This window comes from Rhodamnia argentea, chromosome 11 (assembly GCF_020921035.1).
Source record: "Rhodamnia argentea isolate NSW1041297 chromosome 11, ASM2092103v1, whole genome shotgun sequence".
NCBI classification, from domain to species: Eukaryota; Viridiplantae; Streptophyta; class Magnoliopsida; order Myrtales; family Myrtaceae; genus Rhodamnia; species Rhodamnia argentea.
In genome coordinates, this window is record NC_063160.1 from 20,304,909 (window position 1) to 20,327,386 (window position 22,478).

Here is a 22,478-nt window from a genome sequence, read left to right on the forward strand (position 1 = left end):
GTGAGAGGACCTTGTGCATAAATGCCAACGAGATTTTGGACACGACCCTCCAACTCGAGGAAAGGAAAACATCGAATTAAGAGGTTTTTTCTGCTTCGTCAAAACATCCACATGGTATAGTGTACAATTCCAACGGTTGACATTCACAACCAAGTCGACATTGTGAGGAACTTCGGTGAAAAAAAAGAAAAGCTCCTATAATTCCAAATTCAAACAAATGCATAGCAGAAAAAAAGGTTTTAGGCAATAACCAGGTCTAGGACTAAACTATTTACAAGCGTCGGGATTTCATAAAAAACCAATGAAGACCGGAGAATAAGTTCCTCACGGAGCAGGCATTGAGGAAGAGATGACCACGTACGCCAGGTACTGCAGGCCGTCCTGAATTTTACTAACCGCTGTAGTCTGATTAGTTCGGAGATGCTCTGAGAAAGCACTGGCTTTCTCCTGGATCGATGCCTCATGAGGAACTTCATGTGAATCTGCAGTGGCCCCTTTTATAGCTACTGAATAAGCTTCAGCTACGTCGGAAATTCCTGCATTACGGATCAACACTCAAGCTGTCATGCAGGAAGCAGGAAAGCTGGACAGTGTACAGCATATCAACTCGAGAAGAGCAAAATCTATCTGGTGCAAGTACCAAGCATCAATCAAAGGATTTTCATGCTCAGATCTGATTTTCAATTCATATTATGTCTTCCTCTTGCGGCAAACAAAAGTTATCCTGCTTCAAGATGATAAGGCAAACCAAAGAAAGATTGGCAAAATAAAATGACAAGGGTCTCTCTGAATCTACATATTAAGGATCAATATTGCCCAATGGTGCAAATCTACAGATTATGCTTCAAGCTTCAAACATGGATGTGCACAAATAAACTAGATACCAGATGGAGAAACAGCGTAGAAAATACCAACCAGTGATAAAGCTTCGAGAAATTGCTTCCACATAGACTGTCATTGACTGCGCCTTAATCCTAATAATCTTGGCCTTTTCAAGTGAATCTTCAGGCCATTCTATATTCACCACATCCATGTCATCGTCATTCTTGTCTCTGTTAGGGCTGGATATGATTGATTTACCAAGCATCAGTAGTTGAGTCACCGCAAAACAGCACATCTCTGAGAGCCTCTGCAGAAAATGCCAGAGACATTTCACCATGGATTAAGACATAAAGAAGTGACTACATAGGGATATGCTCCCTCAAGAACAGAAAAGTTCCGTACATGAACCCCTTCAGAGTGAAGCGCTTCCAGTCTGCTTGCAGTCCTTTGAACCATTTCACCGGCTGAGAGTCCAGAGATGGCATTCGTAAATCTGTGGAAACGCCAGAAGAGAGTTAGAACAGATCATTCAATATTGTCTGTTATATATTAGACAACTAAAGCAAGGAAAAGACTCCCCTACCTTCATGATCAACAAAAAACCCCATTGATCAATAAAGAATAATTAAGTTGTCTTAACTACAGTCTAAATGAATGTCTTGTTTGTGTCTATTAAAGGAAGAATAAGAACAGCATCTTCAACAATTCAATATGAAGATCCGAAACCCCTTCCCTCCTCCCCACACCCCCCTCCCACCCCCCCCAAAAAAAAAATAATAATAATATGAAGCCAACATAAATGAATAGCAGCAATATCTCTAGGTCCTCAGTGAAATGCCACCAAACACCAAAAACAAGAGGGAGAAAAAAAAAGACAAAAATTATCCTGAAGCTTTGGAGCTAAAGGCATCCCTGAATAAGTACAGTAAGGTTGTTTCTCCCTGCCATTTTTTTTCATACAAGATAAAATCCCATTCACCTGGTACACTCTTTTAAGTGTAAACATGAAGTTCATATGCATTAACCAAATGCATGCCTATAATGACATGGATTTTCGTATCCATAATGTCCTGGAAATTGACTAAAGCAATTTAACAACAAACAGCAATAATTTCAGGGTAAAAAATGACAGACAAATGCAGAAAGAATAGGAAAATTGTCTTGCGCAGGAAATAACTTGTTTGCTAAAAGTGAATCAGCAAATAAACTAGATGGCCACTTTAAAGATAAGACATAAAAGACTCAAAAAGAAGATAAACATTGATTTAGACAAGAATAAAGGACTAAAAAAAGGAATAAAAACATTGGTTTAGTTTAAATTCAAAACAAAAGAGAAGAAAGAAGGCAAGCAGCGCTAACCCTGCGGCCATGTCAGCAGCCTTGCTGACACTTGAATCATGTAGGTTCTTCATCTCGTTATCACTTGTTTCAGGCACAGTCTCAACTTTCTTTCCTTTATCTGCCTCTGTATTACCTCCATCTACTTCTTCACTAAAATTAAATATTTGCTGGACTTCTTTGAGGTTTCCATCATATAGAGACTTTTGTTCTGAAGGCAACTTTGCTTTTCTTCGGTTGAATAACAGAGTGTAATGACTGGATAGTGCCTCCAATTCCTGAAAGTACAATTAACAGTTTCTGTAATTAGTACTGTCATCATTACAACCACGAATACTCATTTTTAAGAATCAGCCATCAACCTCCAGCTGTTCTGGACCTCCATATATGTAGAAGCAGCGATCAAAAGAGACTTCCTCAAACAACTGATCATCCTCAGTGTGCTTGTCAGTTCCCTTAGAATTCTTCTCAACTTCAATACCCGTCTCATTAATGAGCAGATCTATTGTCTCCTTTCCGACATACTCAAGCACTTGAATTCCCTTGGCTGTAAAAGCTTTTCCAGTCTATAACATGAATTAAGAATTCTTTATCACTTCCAAACAGCAGTGTACATAAGGCAATAGCATGGTCAGCGAGCTCAAAATAACAAAGATATGAGGAAACCTCGAGCAAAGATGGTGCAACAGAACCAGGTGTTCTTGGTAGACCACCCTGCTGAACGGTTTCAGCAAAGTTGGCAGCAGAATGCTCGAGCCTGATTATTTATAATTATACAATCAACCCCATATCAATAAAATATAATAACACAATGGAAAACATGATCATAAACACTTGAAGAAGGTGGCTGGCCTAAAACAACAACTTGGAAAGGTGTACCCAAAACTCTACTCATTAATTAGCAGGAAAATGCCTATGCAATGCCCCGCCAGCTTCCCCCACCCAAAATAACAACCCAATCCACCAAAGAGAGAGAAGAAGAAAGCAAAGGATAGCATGAGCATTTAAGTTCTTTCATTCTTCTCGAGAAACCCTTCCAACTAGGAACCAAGTGCTTGTGCACATTAGCATAAAATCCTAGTGACCTTGCAAACCCTTTTACCCTTCTTTCTCACAACAGACTTCACAAACCACATAGATCACCAATCATGCAACATCTCTCTACACAAAACGGTGAAGCAATGCTATGCTATTAACTTACTTATGAACTAGATCAGTGCCCCCTTTCCACGCAATTCCCAAAGCTTGCCATGCACCTGAAGCCAAATTCTCCACAGAATTATCAAAAGCTTTCAGTCCCTGCACACACAAGAAAAGGGGTCAACCGAAAGGATCAGTAATTTGCGATTACAATGATCATTCTTCCATTATCATATCTAAATAAAACCATTCAAAAGCACAGACTACCAGAATAGTATCTAATCCATCAGGCACGAATAAGTAAGCAAAGAGAAAGCTCGTGATAATCAGCTGAAGGGAGAAAAGGTTTTTAGGAGTAAAAAAAAGAATTAACCCCACAACCTGATGAAATGAGTTACTGCACAAGGAGGCAGAGTCTGTATGCGAACAAATCATTGGAGCAACAATCATTTGACATCAGAAAAAAGAAAAATAGTGACACTCAATGCAACAACCGTTTATCCAATGGAACTGATTGGTGCATGATTTTAATGGGAAAATCACACATCTGAGGACCAAGGGATAAAAAGGATAAATAGACTAAAGTGCTAGCTATCTCCATGCAGCTAAAAAATATATGAAATCTGGGGCAAAAATAAGGGCACTCGACATTGATTCACTTGCCTGACCGAGAATCGTTTCTTCACTTGCATTCTCCAGCTTCTCCAGTGCAGATTTCCGCCGCTGGTCATTTTCATCCTCCTTTTCCTCTATCCCGGCAGACTCGTCTGCCCCTTCTTCCTCCTTGGAAGAATCTGAGCTCTCATCAACGTTTTGAATGTCGGAAATGCTCTTCGTGGCATTTTTAGCAGCCTCAGCAGCCTAAATTTACAAAGCACAGATAAATAAAATGCACAACCAAGTATCTCCCAACATTACAGACCTCGGAGGAGGACTTTATGGTAATTCAAGTTGCCAGTAATCAGATAAGTGCAATGTCGAAACAAATTCGTGAAAGATTTAATCATTGTCATAAGTAGAGGACGAACTATTAACACAACAATCTCATGAATGATTTAATCATTGTCATAAGTAATCATGGACCTCTGAACATTGCAATAATATACCAACGAACTATCAACAAAACAATAAACTCAGCTACTTGTGGTCATTTTCAGATCCCACTGGCAACTAATAATTCCCAAACTACATCAATCAGCCAAAAAAAAAAAAAGGTATGAGAAAAGCCCACTGTCCGTCTTCAATTATCCCGCAACAGTCTTCTACTTCGACCAACCACATATAGAATCAAATCACCATTTTCGCCAACAATACCAGATCCGACACTTGAAGAATCTAACCAAATTCAAAACAACACTGCATTCTATTCCAGCTTCTGAATTAGTGCAAGTAATACAAAGCCAAAAAAGTCGTTCGACAAAACCTAACAATCAATGACGACGAAGATAAGGAAGATAGATAGACAGATAAAAAGGAGAAGTTTTTCAAGTACATTGCGTGAAATCTCTTCAGCCGCCTTCTGGAGGTCCGAGAAGACCGATAGTGGCGAGAATCCCCATCCGCCCCATCCTCCGCCTGCTTTAGCAGCTTCCGCTGCTGATGCATCCTGTCGCTGCTTAGTCTCTTCTTCGATCGGTGATTTCACGTTGTCTTCCATTACGCGACCAGGTCTCAAACTCCAAGCTCTACTGGAGCGAAAATGTGCTGCAAATCGAACTCTTCAAGCAGATTCGAGGTGCGAGCGCATCCCAAGATCGTGAATTCTAACTGAAATGACCTTCTGAACTACTGCGATGAGAGATCTTTCACCGTCGCGACGTGCGCGTGAAGTCTTCTCCTCAAACGACGGTTCGTACCATGTGACCCGGTCAAAAACGACATCGTTCCCTCACCGAGAGCTCCAACGGCCTGCCGTCTGGTCGCTGGTGCGTTAGATGTTTTATTACCCCTTTTTGCCCTTCCCCTTCGTACCACGTGACGCCGTCTAAAAACGACATCGTTCCCTCATCGAGAGTTACAACGGCCTGTCGTCTGGTGCTTTAGCTGTTTTAACGCCCTTTTTGCGCTTCCTCTTTCGAAATAATCAGACCAGTCACATCATACTTTCGCAAGCTCTTCCTCTCGCAACGGGACTTTCGCTACAATAATCTCGAATTTGATTAAGTAAAGTTAAATTTTAATCTGAATGAAATATTCAGAATGATTAAGAAATTGACTGCTGTCAATGTTATAATTGACCCTCAATTATGATATTTATTACGATCATCAACTCTCTTAAATCGGATATTTATATTTCTTATGCCGGGATCTTTCCAGTAATATATGAAAAATGAAAACACACTACGTATGGTCATAGAGAAAGAGAGAAGGATACGGGGTTTGAGGGTAAAAAGAAGTCGCTAATATCCTGAAATCTATCACTAATGACATATCGCAATTGCTTACTTATTGGAGGCGCTAGGCAAAAGAAAATGCGACCCATAGTTATTGTCAATCTCCACTATGAAATGAACGTGTAGATTTTTCTCTGCGACTTAACGTCACGACGGAGAAGATAGCCAAAAATACATCAAAGGGAGAATATTTAGTATCCTGGGAACATTGGAGGAGGTGGGGAGGAGTATTGAGATCCAAATATTGGTGGCAGGATGATGTCGTCGTGGCTCGGTGGTGGGGGAGATTGGGCTGCCGGAGGAGGTGGAGAGAAGACCGGAGGCGGTGGCGAGCTGACCGGAGGAGGCGGGGAGTGCACCGGTGGCGGGGGAGAGAACACAGGTGGCGGCGGGGAATGGACTGGTGGTGGAGGAGAGTGGACTGGTGGCGGTGGGGAGTGGACTGGTGGGGGAGGAGAGCGGACGGGTGGGGGAGGAGAGCGGACGGGGGGTGGTGGTGGTGGTGGGGAACGAACCGGTGGGGGAGGAGAATGTACAGGCGGTGGTGGGGAATGGACTGGGGGTGGAGGGGAGTGGACGGGGGGTGGTGGGGAGTGAACTGGTGGCGGTGGTGAGTAGACAGGGGGCGGAGGAGAGTGGACGGGCGGTGGTGGGGGGGAGGCAACTGGTGGCGGAGGAGGAGAGTGGACGGGTGGTGGTGGGGAGTGCACCGGTGGAGGAGGTGGCGATGGAGACGGTGATGGAGGTGGTGGAGAGTGGACTGGTGGAGGTGGTGGAGAGTACACTGGTGGGGGTGGTGGTGGAGAGTAGACCGGTGGTGGTGGGGGTGGAGATTGGACTGGCGGAGGGGGAGGTGACTGGGCTGGTGGAGGTGGAGGTGGAGGTGGAGAATGTACACGGCCTCCAGACCTGGGAGAAGATCCATGACCTGGTTCAGGAGATGGCTTGGGTGATTGCTCCGATTCAGGAGATGGCTCAGGTGATGGTTTTGCTGATGGCGCTGGTTGCGGAGCCGCTTTCGGTGGCCTAGCGCGAGGGAATCCTCCTTTATCTGTAGGCGATGGAGCGGAAGCCGGAGGTTCATCGGGTTCGCTAGGAATGGAAGCCTGGGGTGGAGAAGCAAAAGAGGTCGAAGGTGACTTCGGATTCGGTGATGATGAAGGTGTGGGGGCTTGTGATTTCGGCGTTGAAGGTGCAGGAACCTGGGGCTCAGGTGTTGTTGGTGCTTGTTTAGGAGGTGATGGAGCCTTGGTTTTGGGTGGAGAGGGGACACGAGGCTTCGGGGGGGCCGAGGGACGTGTTCTAATGATCGGGGACTGCGATGTCGGGGACGGGGCTCCGCTGCCGTCGCCGCCACCACCGCTGCCGCCGCCGCCTCCGCCTCTGCACTTGTTCTTGCTGCAATCGACGGGCTTGCTCACCACCGGGAAGCACGTCTTCGTCAACTTCTGTCTCGGCCTGTTGGGCAAACAATTGCCGCCGTCGTCCAAGGCCGTCTCCTCGTGAGAAGAAGGAACACAGGCCTCATCCTCCTTGGTGAAGTAGTTGTACGAGAATGTGAAGTTCAGGAGAGTTGGCAACTTGCAAATCTTCTCGGACACCAAGCCTGTCAGCTTATTGTGGGAAACGTCCAACACCTGAACGCCGTCCAAGCTCGAAAAGCTCTTGGGCAAGTCACCCACGAATGAATTGTGGCTGGCGTCGAAGAGCGTCAAATTGTCGAGCAACCCGATCTCTTCGGGGAAGCAACCACCTAAATCGTTCTTCAAGAAGACGATCTCGTTCAAGTTGCTCATGTTGCCGATGGTACGAGGGATGCAACCGGTGAACTTGTTGTGGGCAAATGTCAAGGCTGATGCCGTGGATTGGCCAATCGTGTCCGGGATGCCCGCTGTGAATCTGTTGTTGTTCAAGAACACCGCATCCAAGTCCTTCAAGAAAAGCTGCGGTGGCAACTTCCCCTCGAAATCGTTGAACCTGAGATCGAGATACTTGACACCGGGCCACGAGAGAACCACCTCCGGGAACGGACCGACGAAGCGGTTGCTGCTCACGTCGAACTCGTGCATCAATTGGAGCTTGGAGAGGCTCTTCGGGATGATCCCGCAGAAGCGGTTCGAGTTAAGGTGGAAGAGTGCAGTGTCTGTCAACAAGCCCAACTCCGCGGGGAGGTACCCGGCAATGTCGGCATGGTTCAGATCCACGCCGGCGACGACGCTCAGGTTAGGGTCATCGAGCGCCGGGGCGCAAAACACTCCGTTGTAGGCGCACACGTGAGGGCCGACCCAGTTACCGGTCGTGTTGAAAGGGTCCGAGTACATGGCCTTCTTCCAAGCCTGGAGGGCAATGTAGGCCCTCCGGAGCCTCTGATTCGCAAAAGTCACCTTGATATCAACCTCGTATTCAAAGTCCTCAGGGAGATCATCGTTCTCCTTGAGCGACAGGAGCTGACGACGCGCGATATAGGACGCCTCGGCGTCGGAGAGGGCGTGGGAGAGGGTCGAGAGGGAGGCGAGGAGGAGGGAGAGCAGGAGGAAGCAGCCCGAGGCCGTCATGTTGACACGGGTACCCATTGAAAACCACCCTTGGTCAGGCCCAAGGCTGCTTATAGGAGGTGGGGATATGGACAGGGTGGTTATATGGAGGAAGGGGAAGGCAGGGATTGACAAGGCGTTGAGAGGCTGTACAAGGGAGTCTCGACTTGTGGCCTCCTGAAAACTTGGCTGCACCTCTCGTTCCCATGACAAATATAGGGTGGCGGTTGGAAATTCACCAAAACTCAAAACGAACTCTTTGACAGAGGAGTTGGTTTTGTTTCCTGGTCAGTATCATCTTGTGGGGCGGAAACTGTTTGCCATTTTTGACAGAGAGATGCCATGTTTTGCTCTCTACCACCATTATAGGCTCAAATAAGTTCAAACAATCTCCGATGCACTCTACCTTCTGAAGTTCTCTTAGGAGACAGTGGGAATCACTATGCACTACCCAAGCATGTAGATGTAAAAGTAGCATGCCAATTGAAACATTGATCAAGAAATTGTGAGCAGGAGACATTGATTAAGAAGGTTTTCATACAAAGATTAAGTAATTTCACTAGGGTGCTGATTGAAATCCGGCCGATTTTCTTTTCGGACTCGTACGGATGGTGCAACACGTGCCGCGTGAATAAAAGTTTTTGTCGAACCAATAAGAACAATAATAGGGTTATTTTAGAAAATAATAAACTGTACGAAGAGCTCTTGATTTATATTGGACGACGGGCCTAGGAGACTAGCAAGCCAAATCGATGAGGGGCAAGTGAAATTAAAAGCATGCAAACATAAATTTTAATTTTTTTAATTCTTATGTATTTAACCCTTCACCAATTTCAACCACAAAAAAAAAAAATTCACATATGACCAAACCAAACATAACTTTGGTCATTATCAGCCTATTTGTTGTGTATCTTGCAAGTTCCATTCTCATGCACACGTTCTTTCGTTGAGCTGGTCCTGTATGGATGTGAGCCTGTAAGTCTGCCTATCTATTTCGTTCCGTGAGTAATAAGCTATCTCTTCTGAATTTTCACACTTCTGCCAGCAAAACACGCGCTACCACTGAGAAGACTGCGCAGTTCGTATTGAATCAGGTTACTTCAGCATAGATCATATTGCAGCGAAGTTGAATCAGATAAAGTCCCGCATCTTCGCTACAGCTCTCCCCAATTGGAGACTTGCATCGGAACACTTCTTTTTTCTCGACAGCAACAAGACAACCTCGTAGATGTTTGGGAGAGACGACGCCAATTCACAACTCTTGCATGATCCATAATTACACAGACGACAGCCACAATCACCAACACCACCCCACCACTATACCTAAACAAAACTCCTCACTCTTATCAGCAATACATTCACTCCTCACGCTTATCAGCTATACATTCTTCGATATATTCACAACAACCAGCAATTTCAGCTCAAACAAAATCCGTCTTTTAGAAAAGGGTTCGCTGCTCTAATCGGCTCCGTGGTCTGGGGCAGGCGAATACCAAGCGGGAAATCTTCCCTTGCTTCTGAGCAATCTTGTGTAGGGCGAATCAGGCATTCTCCCCATCTCTTCAGCCTCTAATTCCTCCAGCGACTTCGGTAAGCCGTCCGGTATGGGACAGTGCTTCTCCATTCGTTCCTCAGAGTTCAATGGCTTCGCCAAAGCAACTCTATTCTTCTTAGCCTTATGGATTTCTGCTATACCGTGGAGGCACCCGATTAAGGATTTCAACCCCCCTGCTTGAATGATTAGCCTCTCAACTTCTTCTTTAGGCGACTCCTTCTGCAGCCACACCAGTAATGTCAGTAAACTACAGTCGGTAACAAAGCTATTGAAACTGAAATTTCTAGCTTTGTTGTAAATTAAGCGAAGTTTAAGCATTCTGACATTCACTTTCTTTCCAATTTTGGAAACAAATTCCAGGGAGACCTTATTTAGAAACACTTGGCACTATTCTAAACAGTATTGGGATATTGAACCTAGCGTTTAATCGGAATCGCGATAGCAATAAACTGGGAAATTTTCCAGGCGTTTGTTTCCGCTCCACGGATAAGATTGGCCTTCAAACTAACAGCAATAAATAATTTTCCAGGCGCTTGTTTCTTCTACCTGACGACGAATCTCTGGGCCTGTCCAATCCGTTTGAACAGGAACACCAAGAAAATCTTACCGTTTCCTCTATTTCTTGTCTACCAAACAAGAACAGTACATCAACATTAAATTAGAGCAAGAGCTAGCGAGCGAATCCGCAGACTTACTTCGAGGTCCTTCAGTTCAAAATAAGCTCTCCAACAGCTGTACGACTTGTCTCCTTCGAGCGTCGAACAGTAATCTAAACAACAAGCACCGAATCAAGAATCTTAAACGTTACAAATCCCATCGATCGAAAGATCTGAAAGAGGAAGAAACACACACGCACGCACGCACGCACGCACAACCGATTCTTGTTACTCGTGAAGGCATCATCAATAAAAGACCGGTCCTCACCAGCAAGTTCGTTTTCGCACTTTTGGATTAAGGGGGGCTCTTTGAGACCACGTTCGAACTTGGACCTGCTAAAAGGCTCGAGCTTCGGTATGTACGCGTTGCCCCTGGAGGAGCAACACACCGCCGGAGCGAACCTCGCGCTCGACGATCTCGAGCCGCAGAGATCTCCCGCTTCCACGAGCAAAGGAGACCAGCCAGAACGGATCAAAACTGACTTCATCGTCGTTTCTTCTCCCGCAGCAGCCAAGAAAGAGATAAGGGGAAAGGATTGAGATTTTGTCGACGGAGCTCGTGGCGTTGTTATGGCACTGGGCGTTACGGATTGGAGAGAAACCAGGGGGACGAAGATACTTTTAAAATGCAGTGGAGTTGTGGATAAGGATCAGATATTTTATTCCGGTTATATCAACGACGATGGAGAGAAGTGTCGAGGGATGAGTGAATCCCCGCCGTTGAGGCCACCGTGGCGAGATGGGCGGTGGCTCCTTGTCCGACGTGTACGGCCAGCAAAGTCTGATGCTAGAAAGTCGTGCGATCGGGGTCGTTAGTTTCGACGACTATTTACTTCGCTTGGATCAGGAGGACCGGTTAACTGGAAAGGTAGGTTCACTGTGGGCCCGGGAATGATTTTCGGCGAAGGGAGTGGGGACCGCAGGTCTTTTCTGCAACCTTTTGCTTTTTTGCGGGGTGAAAACCTGGGGAAGTGGGGGGGGGCCACACAGTCTTATCCAAACGAGGCGCCGTTTTGCGTAATGAATCGCCAGCGCGCACACCGTTTCGCGTTCCGCTTCTACAAAAGTCTCTGCTTAGATGAGAGGAAACACTAGATGAATAGGTACCTTATCCGATTAATTTATTTTGATGAAAAGGAAATCATTTTTTTTTTCAGCATCTTTGAATTTACAAAAGTAATTCATAAGTGGATTATTTGATATACCATGATGCATATAAATGTGTTCTTTAATGTGTCTTAAGTGTTTTTCTTTTCTTTTGCAATTTCTGAATTGTGAAAAGCGGAAAATATTACCCAAATAGCATATGTTATATAGGTGAAAATTGGTCCCAAGTCTCTATTTCATTCAAGGAAAACACGATAAAATCAGAAAGTACTTTCTTCAAAGTCATTTTTCAAGAAAATAGTCATACTTTTTCATGATTGGCGAGAATTCAAATTTGAGTTGGAAAAGTTGGAAAATGAGTCGAAAATTGATTTATGCCGTTTGGAATATAAAAGTAATAGCACTGAATTATTCTTTCTGAAGCACTTTGTTGCATTGCTTGATTTGTATATTCGGTTTGATAGCGACGTGTTGGATTAATTAGCTTGATTACCATTTTAGCAAGATCTACGTAATCTTAAGCAAACTTTTTTCTATTCGGCGGAGATAACCTCTATATTTGTTTTGAAAAATGACTTTTACTTTTTTAAAGTTATAAAGTTGTTTTCTTTAGCTTTAAACTTCGATTGTATAGACCGAATTCGTATACCTTTGACCAGTTCATTTTCTTACACCATGGTAAATGGAAAACAAAGCCATTATTGACACGATATTTTATTTAAACAAATGGAGTCTTAATCTCATTTGTTGTCTTCGCATAATACAAAGAGCACATTAGAGAAATATTTGCATGCACAAAATTGAAATTTTAGCATGCTTCATCCAAAATTTGGTAATAAAGATTCGTCAAGATTGATTTGGCATGACAAGTTATAAATTAAAAAGAATATTCATTTCAAGTCAAAAGTTTATTCAATAATTCAAAACAAAGAATGAGTTGAATCGCCTGTTAACTATGCAAATCAGAAAATATTCCATGGAAACGACGGATTATTTTCAATTTCGTTTCCGAAACAAACAAATTTTGATACTCATGAAACAGGAACATGCGAACGCTGACTGATCTTGAACAAAAGGGAGATCCCTTTGATCTCACTTTTCAGAACACAACCCTTTCTTTCAAACGAAACCAAAGTACAAGCACAGATTTTAGCCGTTAGAACTCGAAAGAGTCAACCTCTGCGGCAGCCTTTTTCTTTTCTTCCCACCCCCCTGCACAGCAAGTTCGAGCGACAGTGGACAGACCCCCGTTCCACCTCCATTTACCTCTTATTTGGGAAACTTCTCAACCACTTTTGATTCTCACGAGCAATGACAGAGACGGATGTTGAGTCCAACTTATATGAAGTTTGGCGACGAGGCGAGTCTCCTCGATTACTGCGGTGGAAAGCTCTGAACTGCGAAGAGAGCTCGGTGAAGAAGGAAGAAAGAAAAAAGGGTCCAGAGGAAGAGCAAGGATGAGTCGGGTTCAGGACGAGAGAGCCTGCTTCTGCAAGTTGATCCTTCGAAAGGAACCCATGCAACGCCTGGTTATCTTCTCTCCCTCTGTTTTCCCAGACAAATTTCTTTTCCCGAGTCCCATTGTTTCATGTTTTCTATTGGCAGTCACTGGTGAAAAAAGTCGCGAACTAGTCTCGCTCTTTATCTGTTTGATGTGTGGAACATGGGGAAGTTTATCTATTATACTGCAGCTAAGAGAGGACAAAGATTGAATTTTTTTGGAATCCCAGTAACTTCTAGTGCCATGTCAAATGATAGTTGTTTTTACAACCACCAAACCCCCCGCCACCCCACCCCCCCCTCTCTTCTTTGTTTTATTGACTTTTTACTGGCAAGAGGCGTATAGTTGGGTCCCAAGACCTGGAAGTCAGATTCTTTCTGATTTTTTTTGGCTAGAACAGAGGAGTTTTGCCCTGGTGTAGGACAAATTCATGTTTATTTGCAGATAAAAATGCAAGAGAAAACAGAGAGACTGTTTCCTTGCCTTGTGCATTAGATCGCATTAGTTACAGGACTCCTAAGAGCCATGTTATATTAACGCCAGAGGGAGTTGCGATCCTAATCACCCTTCCGCACCCTTTTTTGCTTATTAGAAAATACAAAAACATGCTGCTTTTGTTTCACATGTCAGTATCTTGTTCTAATGCTTCCAAATGTTTGGTTCTGTGGATTGTGTATATATGTTGGCCACTGCCAGTTTGGTAAGGTTATCCATTTTACTGATGCCGTTCGAAATTAATTGAGTTCACGAAATCATTCTGTCATGCATTTATCTCCAAATTAACTGCTTAGCGTGTTATTTTACGGTTTCATCACCTAATGCCAATGAAAAGGGAGGCTGCATAAATTAGCACATAGGATTTACATTTAACTACATTCAGCGAGATGCATGCATTTGAGTATTCACTGAGGCAAAGCTGTTTTTCTGTGGCTTGATGCATCAATTTACTCGATCCTTTCATTTTTTGTACTTCTTCCGTACCCCAAGTTTAAAACAATATGGTAGGCAGGGTATTTCATGTTTACTTGTTTTTTTAATGATCACTCAGCTACTACACCATGCATCTTACACTCTGGAATCAGCTAACCACAACATTTACTTGATTATCACACAGAAAATCCCCCCAAAGTTTTCGAGGCTCTATTCTAAAGAACTTCCCAATGGAGTGATCTTAAAGGGCCCATCAGGAGAAAATTGGGATGCCAAATTATGCAAGGACAGCACTGGCGTGTATATATATGATGGATGGCGAGAGTTTCATATAGACAACTCCATTGGAAACAAGGAGCTCTTGATATTCGAGTATGATGGGAAGAGAACCTTTGAAGTGCAAATTTTCGATCCAACTGGATTGAAAAGAGTTAAAGGTCCTGTTACAAAGAGCAACGAAACAAACGTTCATAATGAGAAAAGGCCAATAGGTAGACCCAGAAAGTGTCATGGTTATGCTCTTTGTCTTTTGCTAAACGAATTATTTTTTTGTACCATATATATCTTGGCCCTAAAGCAGTGATTTACAAATGTATTGGACAGGCAAGCATAGTCCAGAAGTTGTGCCGGACAAGCTTTGAAAAATCAAAGAGGAAGAAGTGGTGGACCTTGCTGTTGTTGGGATGAATTCGCAGCCTTGCAAGCAAAGGCGAGTCAAAGCTGGAAAACCGGTCTCCAAGTCAATATTCACAAGCCGTTCTTTACAGAAAAATGCTTATGAATCGAAGGTAACTGCAAAGCTAAGAGCGGTAGAAGAGATGTTCACTTCAAAGTTCCCCTACTTCACGACTTACATGAAAATATACAATGTCAAGATGGTGAGACTAATGGTTTGCATTTGCTTCTCATAAGTTGTGTTGTTGTTGTCCCTTTTCTCCATTATTGAGTGTGTGGCACAAACAGATGCAGTATATTCCCGTGGCTTTTGCTCGAGTGCATCTTCCGCGGAAAAGGGCGAACATTGTCCTGCAAAATCACGAAGGGAAAACTTGGGAAGTTGTCCATGTGGAAAATACGAACCGGCATTTCTTTTCTCGAGGGCGGTCGATCTTTGTCAACGACAACATGCTGGGGGCTGGAGATGTATGCGTGTTCGAGCTTCGCACCAAAAAGGAATTCCTGGTTACAGTATTTCGCTCACCAGAAACTTCGACTGCATGAGTGAAGATGTAGTTATCCACATTACGAACTCTAGATTATGGCAGCCTACTGGACTTATATTTGATATTGTGACTCTTGATGTTGTGATGTTTGAGTAAGGCTTGAGCTTTCAAATGTTATAATTACTCTTGTTATGGTTTTTGAGCCGTTGATAATCTGAATTTAAACTTAGATTTACAATTCCAACTAGTTTTTCATTTGATATCCTTGATTTGGCATTTTGAGTTTCGACTCGTAAGCATGTCTGAAATAGCATTTAGAGAGAGAGGGAGGCATGTTTTCTTCATGATATGACGCTCGACTAGGACTCCACCTTCAATATTCAGCTTTGAACTTTCTCTCCTGTCATGAAAGTCTATCTGGGGCCACATCTTCATGGATGTAGTTAGGTTTCCTGCTAGATGAATGTGCGACAAGTGGTTCCTCCTATGAACAGGCAGCTCTCATCACGGACATATGAACTGGTGTTTGAAGCTGAGATATAGAACTTGTCTAATCTGATGTAGATAGACCTTAGCAGTTCGGACCGGTGGTTATGACGTTACGTAGATATCATGGTTCTTAACCTTACTAATAGAAGAGTCACGGTAGCTGAGCTTGACATATGGAGAGAATTAAGATGATAGTCGCAATTTCATGCCAAGTCAGAGGTCCATTGTTGCAAAGATTCATGCTAACCAATTTGATAGGATCATTGTTCCCGGACGATGTTGTATGGTGGCACAAATTCTCCGGATAATCTTTCGTCGATTGGCTGTAATCACATGATCAGGAGCTCGGAGGAGGATTCAGTTTGAGAGTCCCCCAATCATCTGTGGAATCCTATCCAGAAAGCAGAAGATGTTGTAGCTATGAGAGTTGCTTCTGAAATTCTTCCATAATCCAGAAGATGCAGCTCCTCCATCCTTACACAAACTGGGCTTGAACTAATGCTTTTGTTGGTTTTTATTTCATTTTTCGATTCGATTCACTTCCCTGTTCTTCTGGGTCTGTTGAAGTTCATGTACTCTAGTCCTTAGATGAATGAATACAGATTCATTTCCCATCCAAAACAAAAGTCAAGAGGCAAAAAGGTCATACTGATCTTCTGAACTCGTGGTTTTTTGCCCTTTCAGTCATTCGATATAATTTTCTTGAACTGAGACTGATGAACTACACATATCCGGAAAAAACTCTGAAAACATTTCATCTCAAGGTGACGGCCCTTTTGAATTGAACCATTCTCAGATTTCCCTGCTCGGGAAATCGAAGACGAAACGCAATTTTCCAATTTCGATTTTACGTGTTTTCCCCGGGAATGTGGTTAGAAGGTAAAAGTGGAACCTTTTTTCCATTGAGAAAAAGAAACCCAGCGAGAGGAAAAAAGGGGCAGTGGAAAATGCCCGCGGAAAGAGTAAATGAAGACTTGGCGACGTGCACATCCTTCAGTCCAACCACGACGGCGGCCTCCTGGCGCTCGACGATCTCGAGCTGCAGAGATCTCCTTCTTCCAGGAGCAAAGGAGACGAGCAAGGACGGATCTGACACGGGCTATTCGTCTCTCGCAACGAGCAAGAACGGATCTGACACGGGCATTGGAATCTTCTCGACAGAGCTTGGTGCTGATGCTCTTGCACTGGTGTTCCGGAATCGAGAGAAGGGTCGGACATTGTATTCCTAATTATTCATTTCTTGTTAGATGGAGTTCAATGACGGATCGACGAGGGAGAAGGTGTTGAGGGAGGAGTGAATCCCGGCCCGTTCAGGAGGGCCAGACGGAGGGCCAGCGTGGCGGGATGGGAGGTGGTGGCCTTTGATCCGACGTGTACGGCGGCGGATGAGTCGATGCTAGAAAGTCGTGCGATCGGGGTCGTTGGTTTCGACGACTCTTTACTTCGTTAGACCAGGAGGAGCGGCGAAACTAGGAAAGGTCGGCCACCGTCGTGGGCGCCGGTATGACAGAGGAAGGAGTGGGGACCACAGGTTTTTCCTTGCACACATTTTGCTTTTTTGCAGGGTCAACCTTGCGGGGGGCTCACTCGCTCTATTCAAACGCGGGGCCGTTTTGGTCGCGAGGGGGACGGGGCTGAGATATTTGGGTCGCACACCGTTTCGCATGTTGTTTTTGCAGAGGTCTCTTCGTCTTAGATGTAGGGAAGGAGATATTAGATGAATATGGTACGATCCCATCCATTTGCTTCGTTTTTTTTTTTTTTTTTGGGAAATGACTTTCACTTTTCAAGTTGTGAAGTTGTTTTCTTTGGCTTTAAACTTGGATGGTCTCATTAATTGAGATTATTTTTTTACTAATTTATTTTCCTACACCAAAATTGGTAGACGGATAAAAATATCTTTTACCGATTAATTATTTTAAGCAATATAAGTCTTCATTTTTAGGAAAGTAACTTTTCACAACATTTAATTTTTATGAAACAAAACGGAGCCTTAACCTCACTCACACCTTATAAAAAACCTAAGTTTAACATCTTCTCCACCCTCTTCCTTGACCCAATAGAGGATTATTTTTATGCATAACAATCAAATTTTAGTTGGCTTTCTCTAAAATTTAGTAATGTTCGTCAAAATTTATTTTGGTGTAAAGGATTGTAGGTTTAAAGAATATTGATTTGGCATCGCGATTTTCTTTTTAATAATTTAAAATTTTAGGATAAAATTGAATCGCTTTTTAACTATAGAAATCAGAAAACAATTCTATGGAAATGATGGATTATTTCAATTTATTTTTGTTTTAGTCGAAATACTCATTAAACATGAAACGTGCAAACACTGATCTTGAATGAAAAGGAGATCTCTTTCTTTTTTTCAGAACACACAACCCTTTCTTTCAAACGAAATTCAAGCACAAGTTGATCGTTAATTCATATACGAGAGTCATCCTCTACAATTTAAGCAATTTGTTGGTTCGTGTCGTGATGAATGCATACCTGCGAACGAAAACAACGTTGTAGCAGTTGGGACTCGTAGTCAGCCTCTGCCACAGCCTTTACTTTCCACCCTGAAGAGCAAGTTAGAGCAGCAGTGGACAGTGAGCAATGCTGTTGGGGACCACCGTCATTTGCCTTGTTTGGAAAACTCCTTCATTTGCCTTATTTGGAGACTTCTCAACCAATCTTGATTCTTCCAAGCAAAGACACAGACGAATGTGGAAATCCGACTTTAATAAAGTTTGCCAACGAGGGGGTCTCCTCCATTATTGCAGTGGAAACGAAGAGAGCTCGGCGAGGAAGAGCAAGATGAGTCGGGTTCAGGACGAGAGAGACAGCTTCTGCAAGTTGATCCTCCAAAGGGAACCTGTGCAACACCTGGTCATCTTCCCACCCTTTATTTCCTCAGACATTTTCTTTCCCAAGTCTCACGCTTCATTTTGAGTTCTATTAGCAGTTACTTGTGAAAAGTCGTGAACTTGTCTTCTGAGTTTGTTTCGAAGAACTAGCCTCGCTCTTTTTCTGTTTCCTGTGTTAAACATGGTCTAGTTTGTCTATTTTACCCTAGCTAAGAGAGCACAAGGACTAAATTTGTTCAAATCACAGTAATTTAGTGCCATTTCGCATGATAGTTGTTTTTATCCCCCCCTTCTTTGTTTTTTTGACTTTTTGCTGGCAAGAGGCGTATAGTTGGGTCCCGAGACCTTGAAGCCGGAATCTTTCTATTTTTTTTTGGCTAGAACAGAGGAGTAAAGATTTGGCCTGGTGTAGGACAAATTCATGTTTGTTTGCAGATAAAAACGCAAGAGAAAACAGAGAGACTGTTTCCTTGCCTTGTGCATTGGATCGCATTAGTTACAGGGCTCGTACGAGCCATGTTATGTTAACGCCAGAGGGAGTTGCGATCCTAATCACCCTGCCGCACCCTTTTTTGCTTATTAGAAAATACAAAAACATGCTGCTTTTGTTTCACATGCCAGTATCTTGTTCTAATGCTTCCAAATGTTTGGTTCTGTGGATTGTGTAGATATGTTGGCCACTGCTACTTTGGTAAGGTTATACGTTTACTGATGTCAGTTGAAATTCAATGAGTTAAGCGTGAAGATGATATATATCTCCTCCCGGCCTCTAGAGTCCAGATGAAGTTATTTGATCATGCATTTATCTCGAAATTAACTGCTTAAGAGTGTTATTTTTCAGTTTCATCACCTAATGATGATCAAAAGCGAGGCTTCATATAATTAATGCACAGATTCACATTTAAATTCATTGAGTATTCACTGAGTCATAGTGTAATGGTTGCTTTCAGTCTCCTTAGTGTGGCCTGATTAGTCAGTGTTGCTCAATCTTTTGTTTTTGGTACTTCACCCATCGCCAAGTTTATGGTAGGAAGAACTGATGCAATTTTCAATGGATCTGTATCTTAATTTGTCCATCAATAAAAAGAATGTTAACCTTCAACTCTCAAGTCTAATTGAAATTGAAAAATCAGCTACTATCGCACACTGATCTTTCGTACTCTAGAATCTGCTAACCAAAACATTTACTTTGATATATTGCAGAGAATTCCGCCAGAGTTTTCGAGGCTCTATTATCATGAACTTCCTGATGCAGTGATCTTTAAGGGCCCATCAGGCAACGAATGGCCTGCCACGTTACATAAGGACATTGATCTCGTGTACGTACGGGATGATGGATGGCGGAATTTTTTCAGAGACAACGATCTAGGAAACGGTGAGTTCTTGACTTTCCAGTATGATGGGAAGAATTGCTTCAAAGTGCAGGTTTTTGATCCCACTGGAGTGGAGAGACTTAATGTTGCCGGTGCTAAAAGCACGGGAACTAAGAATCCTAGGGGGCGTAGACCAAGAGGCAGACCCCGAAAGCATCCCATTGGCTCCCGCATTCTCCCTCTGTCAAAATCTTCCAACTCTCAGGGTAATGCACTTTCTGTCCTTTGGCAGAATTAGATAAGTCAAGACAACACACATTGCCCGTCATGAATTAACTATACAAGTTTTCTCTCCTACAATGTTTCATGCTTCCTCTAATGTTTTCTATGCTAAGCATATCAATGGAAGAAAACATAGGTAAAACTATCGTTTACATTGGGCAGGCAAGCATAATCCTGAACTTGAGCAAAACAAGCTGGAGAAAATCCAAGTGGAGGAAAGCCTGAGCAAGTTAAATGAAGAAGAAATGGACCTTCCTGATGTTAGGATGAGTTTGGAGCCCAACAAAAGCAAAAACAAAAACAAGGAAAGGCAGGTCAAAGCTGGAAAACTTGCTCCACGTTTCCTGGTTTGCAAATCGAGATTCCTCGGTCGCTCTTTAGAGAAGAATGCTTCTAGTTCGGAGGAAAATGCAAGGGTGGGAGCAGTAAAAAAGACTTTTACTTCGGATTTTCCCTTCTTCATGAGTTATATGAGAAGGTCCATTGTGGAGAAAGAGAAATGGCTGGTTAGTATTCACTTTATTCTCAACCACCCTATCTTGAACTTGGCCATTGTTTCCATTTCCTTTTCTCTGGTTTTGAGCATGCGGCGTGGACCAATGCAGCCTGTTCCGCCAAAGTTTGCTAAATAACAGTTCCCCTGGCAAAGGGCGAAAATTATCTTGCTGAATGCGGAAGGTAAAACTTGGGAAGTCACCTGCCTTTGCAACTCGAAGAGACATTACTTTTCTGGAGGGTGGCCAGCCTTTCTTCATGACAAAGAGCTGAAGATTGGAGATGTGTGCATCTTCGAGCTTCTCGACAAAAAGGAAGTCCGAACCCACATTTACCGTTCGCCAGGAAATTCGGCCATCTGAATGAAGATGTGGCCAGTAACATTACCAGCCTACTGTATTCCCTGTGGTCTGTCTACAATAGTATATTGTGATAGTGTGCGACCTGGTAGTAGTTTTCTTAATATTCATTGGTAGCTGAGTGGTAGTTGCTTCTACCATTGACTATGGAGTTAGTAACTTTCCAACCAAAATCGAGTATTTCTATGGTCATTAGACCATAGAAAGATCTTGCTGTTGCACTGCTAACTGGAATCATTGTACTCTCTTACGATGTAGTTTTAAGCTGGTGATGACCTGAACATTAATTTGGGTTTATAATTCTGGCAAGTTTTGATCCCCTTCGGTTTGTAGTGGCATATGCGATGCTTGACTATGACTCAGGCTTCGGTGTTTAGTCTTAATATTCATCCTGCTGACAATTTTCTGGCTACCAGCATACACCGGCCCGGGAAAGTCTTATCTCCAGCTAGATCGGCGCCAAGGTAGTTAAAATTTCCGGCTAAACGGATGCATGGATAAGTGCTTCCAGATGATAGACGGATTTTTCTATTGTGATGCATGACTTAGACTTAAAGTTTACACAATTACAACTCATTTTCATTTCAAGCCGTGCTTAGCTTCTTTTCGTCTGATGATTCAGATATTCCTATGTTATATCATCTCATAACCTTTTCACAAACGCGCATAAATCCTTTCGTGTGATTGGTCAAACAGAAAAGATGCTGTTGATCCCTTTCGAAATGGCAGACACTTGAAGGCCCAAAAATCTTATGCAGCCCTGTGAAAAATTTTATTTGATGTAACAGTGAAATGAGCAACACAATGGGGCTTTTTTTCAAATTACGCACAATTTTTTTTTATACCAAATTAGGTATAAAAAAAAATATTTACCGATATGGGGTCCGCTCGGCAGTCTAGTTACCGGGGGGGACCTGCTCGGTAGTCTTATTGCTGAGCGCGACCCGCTCGGCAGCCCAAATGTCGAGCGGGCCACGAGCCAACCCGCATTCCCGCCCCGGCCCTTTGTTCCGCTCGGCCTTTTTTTGAATAAAAAATCGTAATTTTTTTTACGTTTTTAATAATAATTATTTTATTTATAATTTTTTTTTCTTTTGAAGCTCATTTTATTAATGTAATTAATTAAGAATATTCATAAAATGAAAGTGCTGAGATATATGAAAAATATGTAATTTCCATAATAGATAACAATCGTGAATCGCAATTACATCTACTAACGATGCGTCTTCCCACATGACCTTTCGTTCCGCAATTAAGTTCTCTTTGGTACTCGGCGGGTCTAGTATTGTACCGACAAGGACGAGGCTAAGGAGGAGGATCCAGCTGAGGAGGATGTGTAGATGATAAAGATATATCTTGTGAAAATATGTCACGCTCGTACGGTACATATCCTATCGTAGAGAAGCCTGAATAAAAATGAAGGAAATCGGATCCATACGAAGCGGGAGAAGGAGTTGGAGTCTGCAGGTCGGGAAATGCAAAGGTAGATCCCTTGGGAAATGGGGCGGTAAAATGGGCGAATCCCGCATCGAAATCTATCTGGCCTAAT

General features: G+C 43.2%; 5 protein-coding genes across 6 annotated transcripts in view; 2 read left to right on the top strand and 3 right to left on the bottom strand.

Annotated features, from left to right (window-relative positions):
- Positions 1-22,478, top strand: part of LOC115735585 (DNA repair protein REV1) — an 870,695-nt gene that overhangs the window by 479,886 nt on the left and 368,331 nt on the right. The gene's annotated exons all lie outside the window — the stretch shown is intronic.
- On the bottom strand, positions 71-5,191 carry LOC115735796. Its single transcript, XM_030667197.2, has 9 exons — positions 4,793-5,191; positions 3,964-4,161; positions 3,362-3,459; positions 2,827-2,917; positions 2,523-2,726; positions 2,182-2,438; positions 1,225-1,315; positions 916-1,129; positions 71-536 (listed from the first exon to the last, which is right to left on the bottom strand). The coding sequence occupies exons 1-9, from the start codon at positions 4,955-4,957 to the stop codon at positions 325-327; spliced, it is 1,530 nt and encodes a 509-aa protein (XP_030523057.1). The 5' UTR covers positions 4,958-5,191; the 3' UTR covers positions 71-324.
- Positions 5,687-8,393, bottom strand: LOC115735795 (pollen-specific leucine-rich repeat extensin-like protein 3). The gene has a single exon (XM_048272917.1). It carries the CDS (start codon positions 8,264-8,266, stop codon positions 5,885-5,887), a length of 2,382 nt encoding a protein of 793 aa, XP_048128874.1. The 5' UTR covers positions 8,267-8,393; the 3' UTR covers positions 5,687-5,884.
- On the bottom strand, positions 9,460-11,071 carry LOC115735797 (CCG-binding protein 1). Its single transcript, XM_030667198.2, has 3 exons — positions 10,707-11,071; positions 10,478-10,551; positions 9,460-10,001 (listed from the first exon to the last, which is right to left on the bottom strand). Exons 1-3 carry the CDS (start codon positions 10,924-10,926, stop codon positions 9,687-9,689), a joined length of 609 nt encoding a protein of 202 aa, XP_030523058.1. The 5' UTR covers positions 10,927-11,071; the 3' UTR covers positions 9,460-9,686.
- LOC115735978 (B3 domain-containing protein At2g35310-like) lies at positions 18,339-21,504 on the top strand. Its single transcript, XM_048272959.1, has 4 exons — positions 18,339-18,502; positions 19,684-20,059; positions 20,238-20,581; positions 20,681-21,504. Exons 1-4 carry the CDS (start codon positions 18,431-18,433, stop codon positions 20,705-20,707), a joined length of 819 nt encoding a protein of 272 aa, XP_048128916.1. The 5' UTR covers positions 18,339-18,430; the 3' UTR covers positions 20,708-21,504.

Excerpts from the sequence above, each read along its gene's own strand:
- LOC115735795 (XM_048272917.1), bottom strand. The coding sequence starts at position 8,266 with ATGGGTACCCGTGTCAACATGACGGCCTCGGGCTGCTTCCTCCTGCTC.
- LOC115735797 (XM_030667198.2), bottom strand. The coding sequence starts at position 10,926 with ATGAAGTCAGTTTTGATCCGTTCTGGCTGGTCTCCTTTGCTCGTGGAA. Across the intron at positions 10,552-10,706 it reads GTGCGAAAACGAACTTGCTG|ATTACTGTTCGACGCTCGAA; the intron begins GTGAGGACCGGT and ends CTTGTTGTTTAG. Across the intron at positions 10,002-10,477 it reads TTGAACTGAAGGACCTCGAA|AAGGAGTCGCCTAAAGAAGA; the intron begins GTAAGTCTGCGG and ends GTGTGGCTGCAG.
- LOC115735978 (XM_048272959.1), top strand. The coding sequence starts at position 18,431 with ATGAGTCGGGTTCAGGACGAGAGAGACAGCTTCTGCAAGTTGATCCTC. Across the intron at positions 20,060-20,237 it reads AAAATCTTCCAACTCTCAGG|GCAAGCATAATCCTGAACTT; the intron begins GTAATGCACTTT and ends TACATTGGGCAG. Across the intron at positions 20,582-20,680 it reads TGGAGAAAGAGAAATGGCTG|CCTGTTCCGCCAAAGTTTGC; the intron begins GTTAGTATTCAC and ends GGACCAATGCAG.
- LOC115735796 (XM_030667197.2), bottom strand. The coding sequence starts at position 4,957 with ATGGAAGACAACGTGAAATCACCGATCGAAGAAGAGACTAAGCAGCGA. Across the intron at positions 2,918-3,361 it reads GGCACTGATCTAGTTCATAA|GCTCGAGCATTCTGCTGCCA; the intron begins GTAAGTTAATAG and ends ATAAATAATCAG. Across the intron at positions 537-915 it reads TTCTCGAAGCTTTATCACTG|GAATTTCCGACGTAGCTGAA; the intron begins GTTGGTATTTTC and ends TCCGTAATGCAG.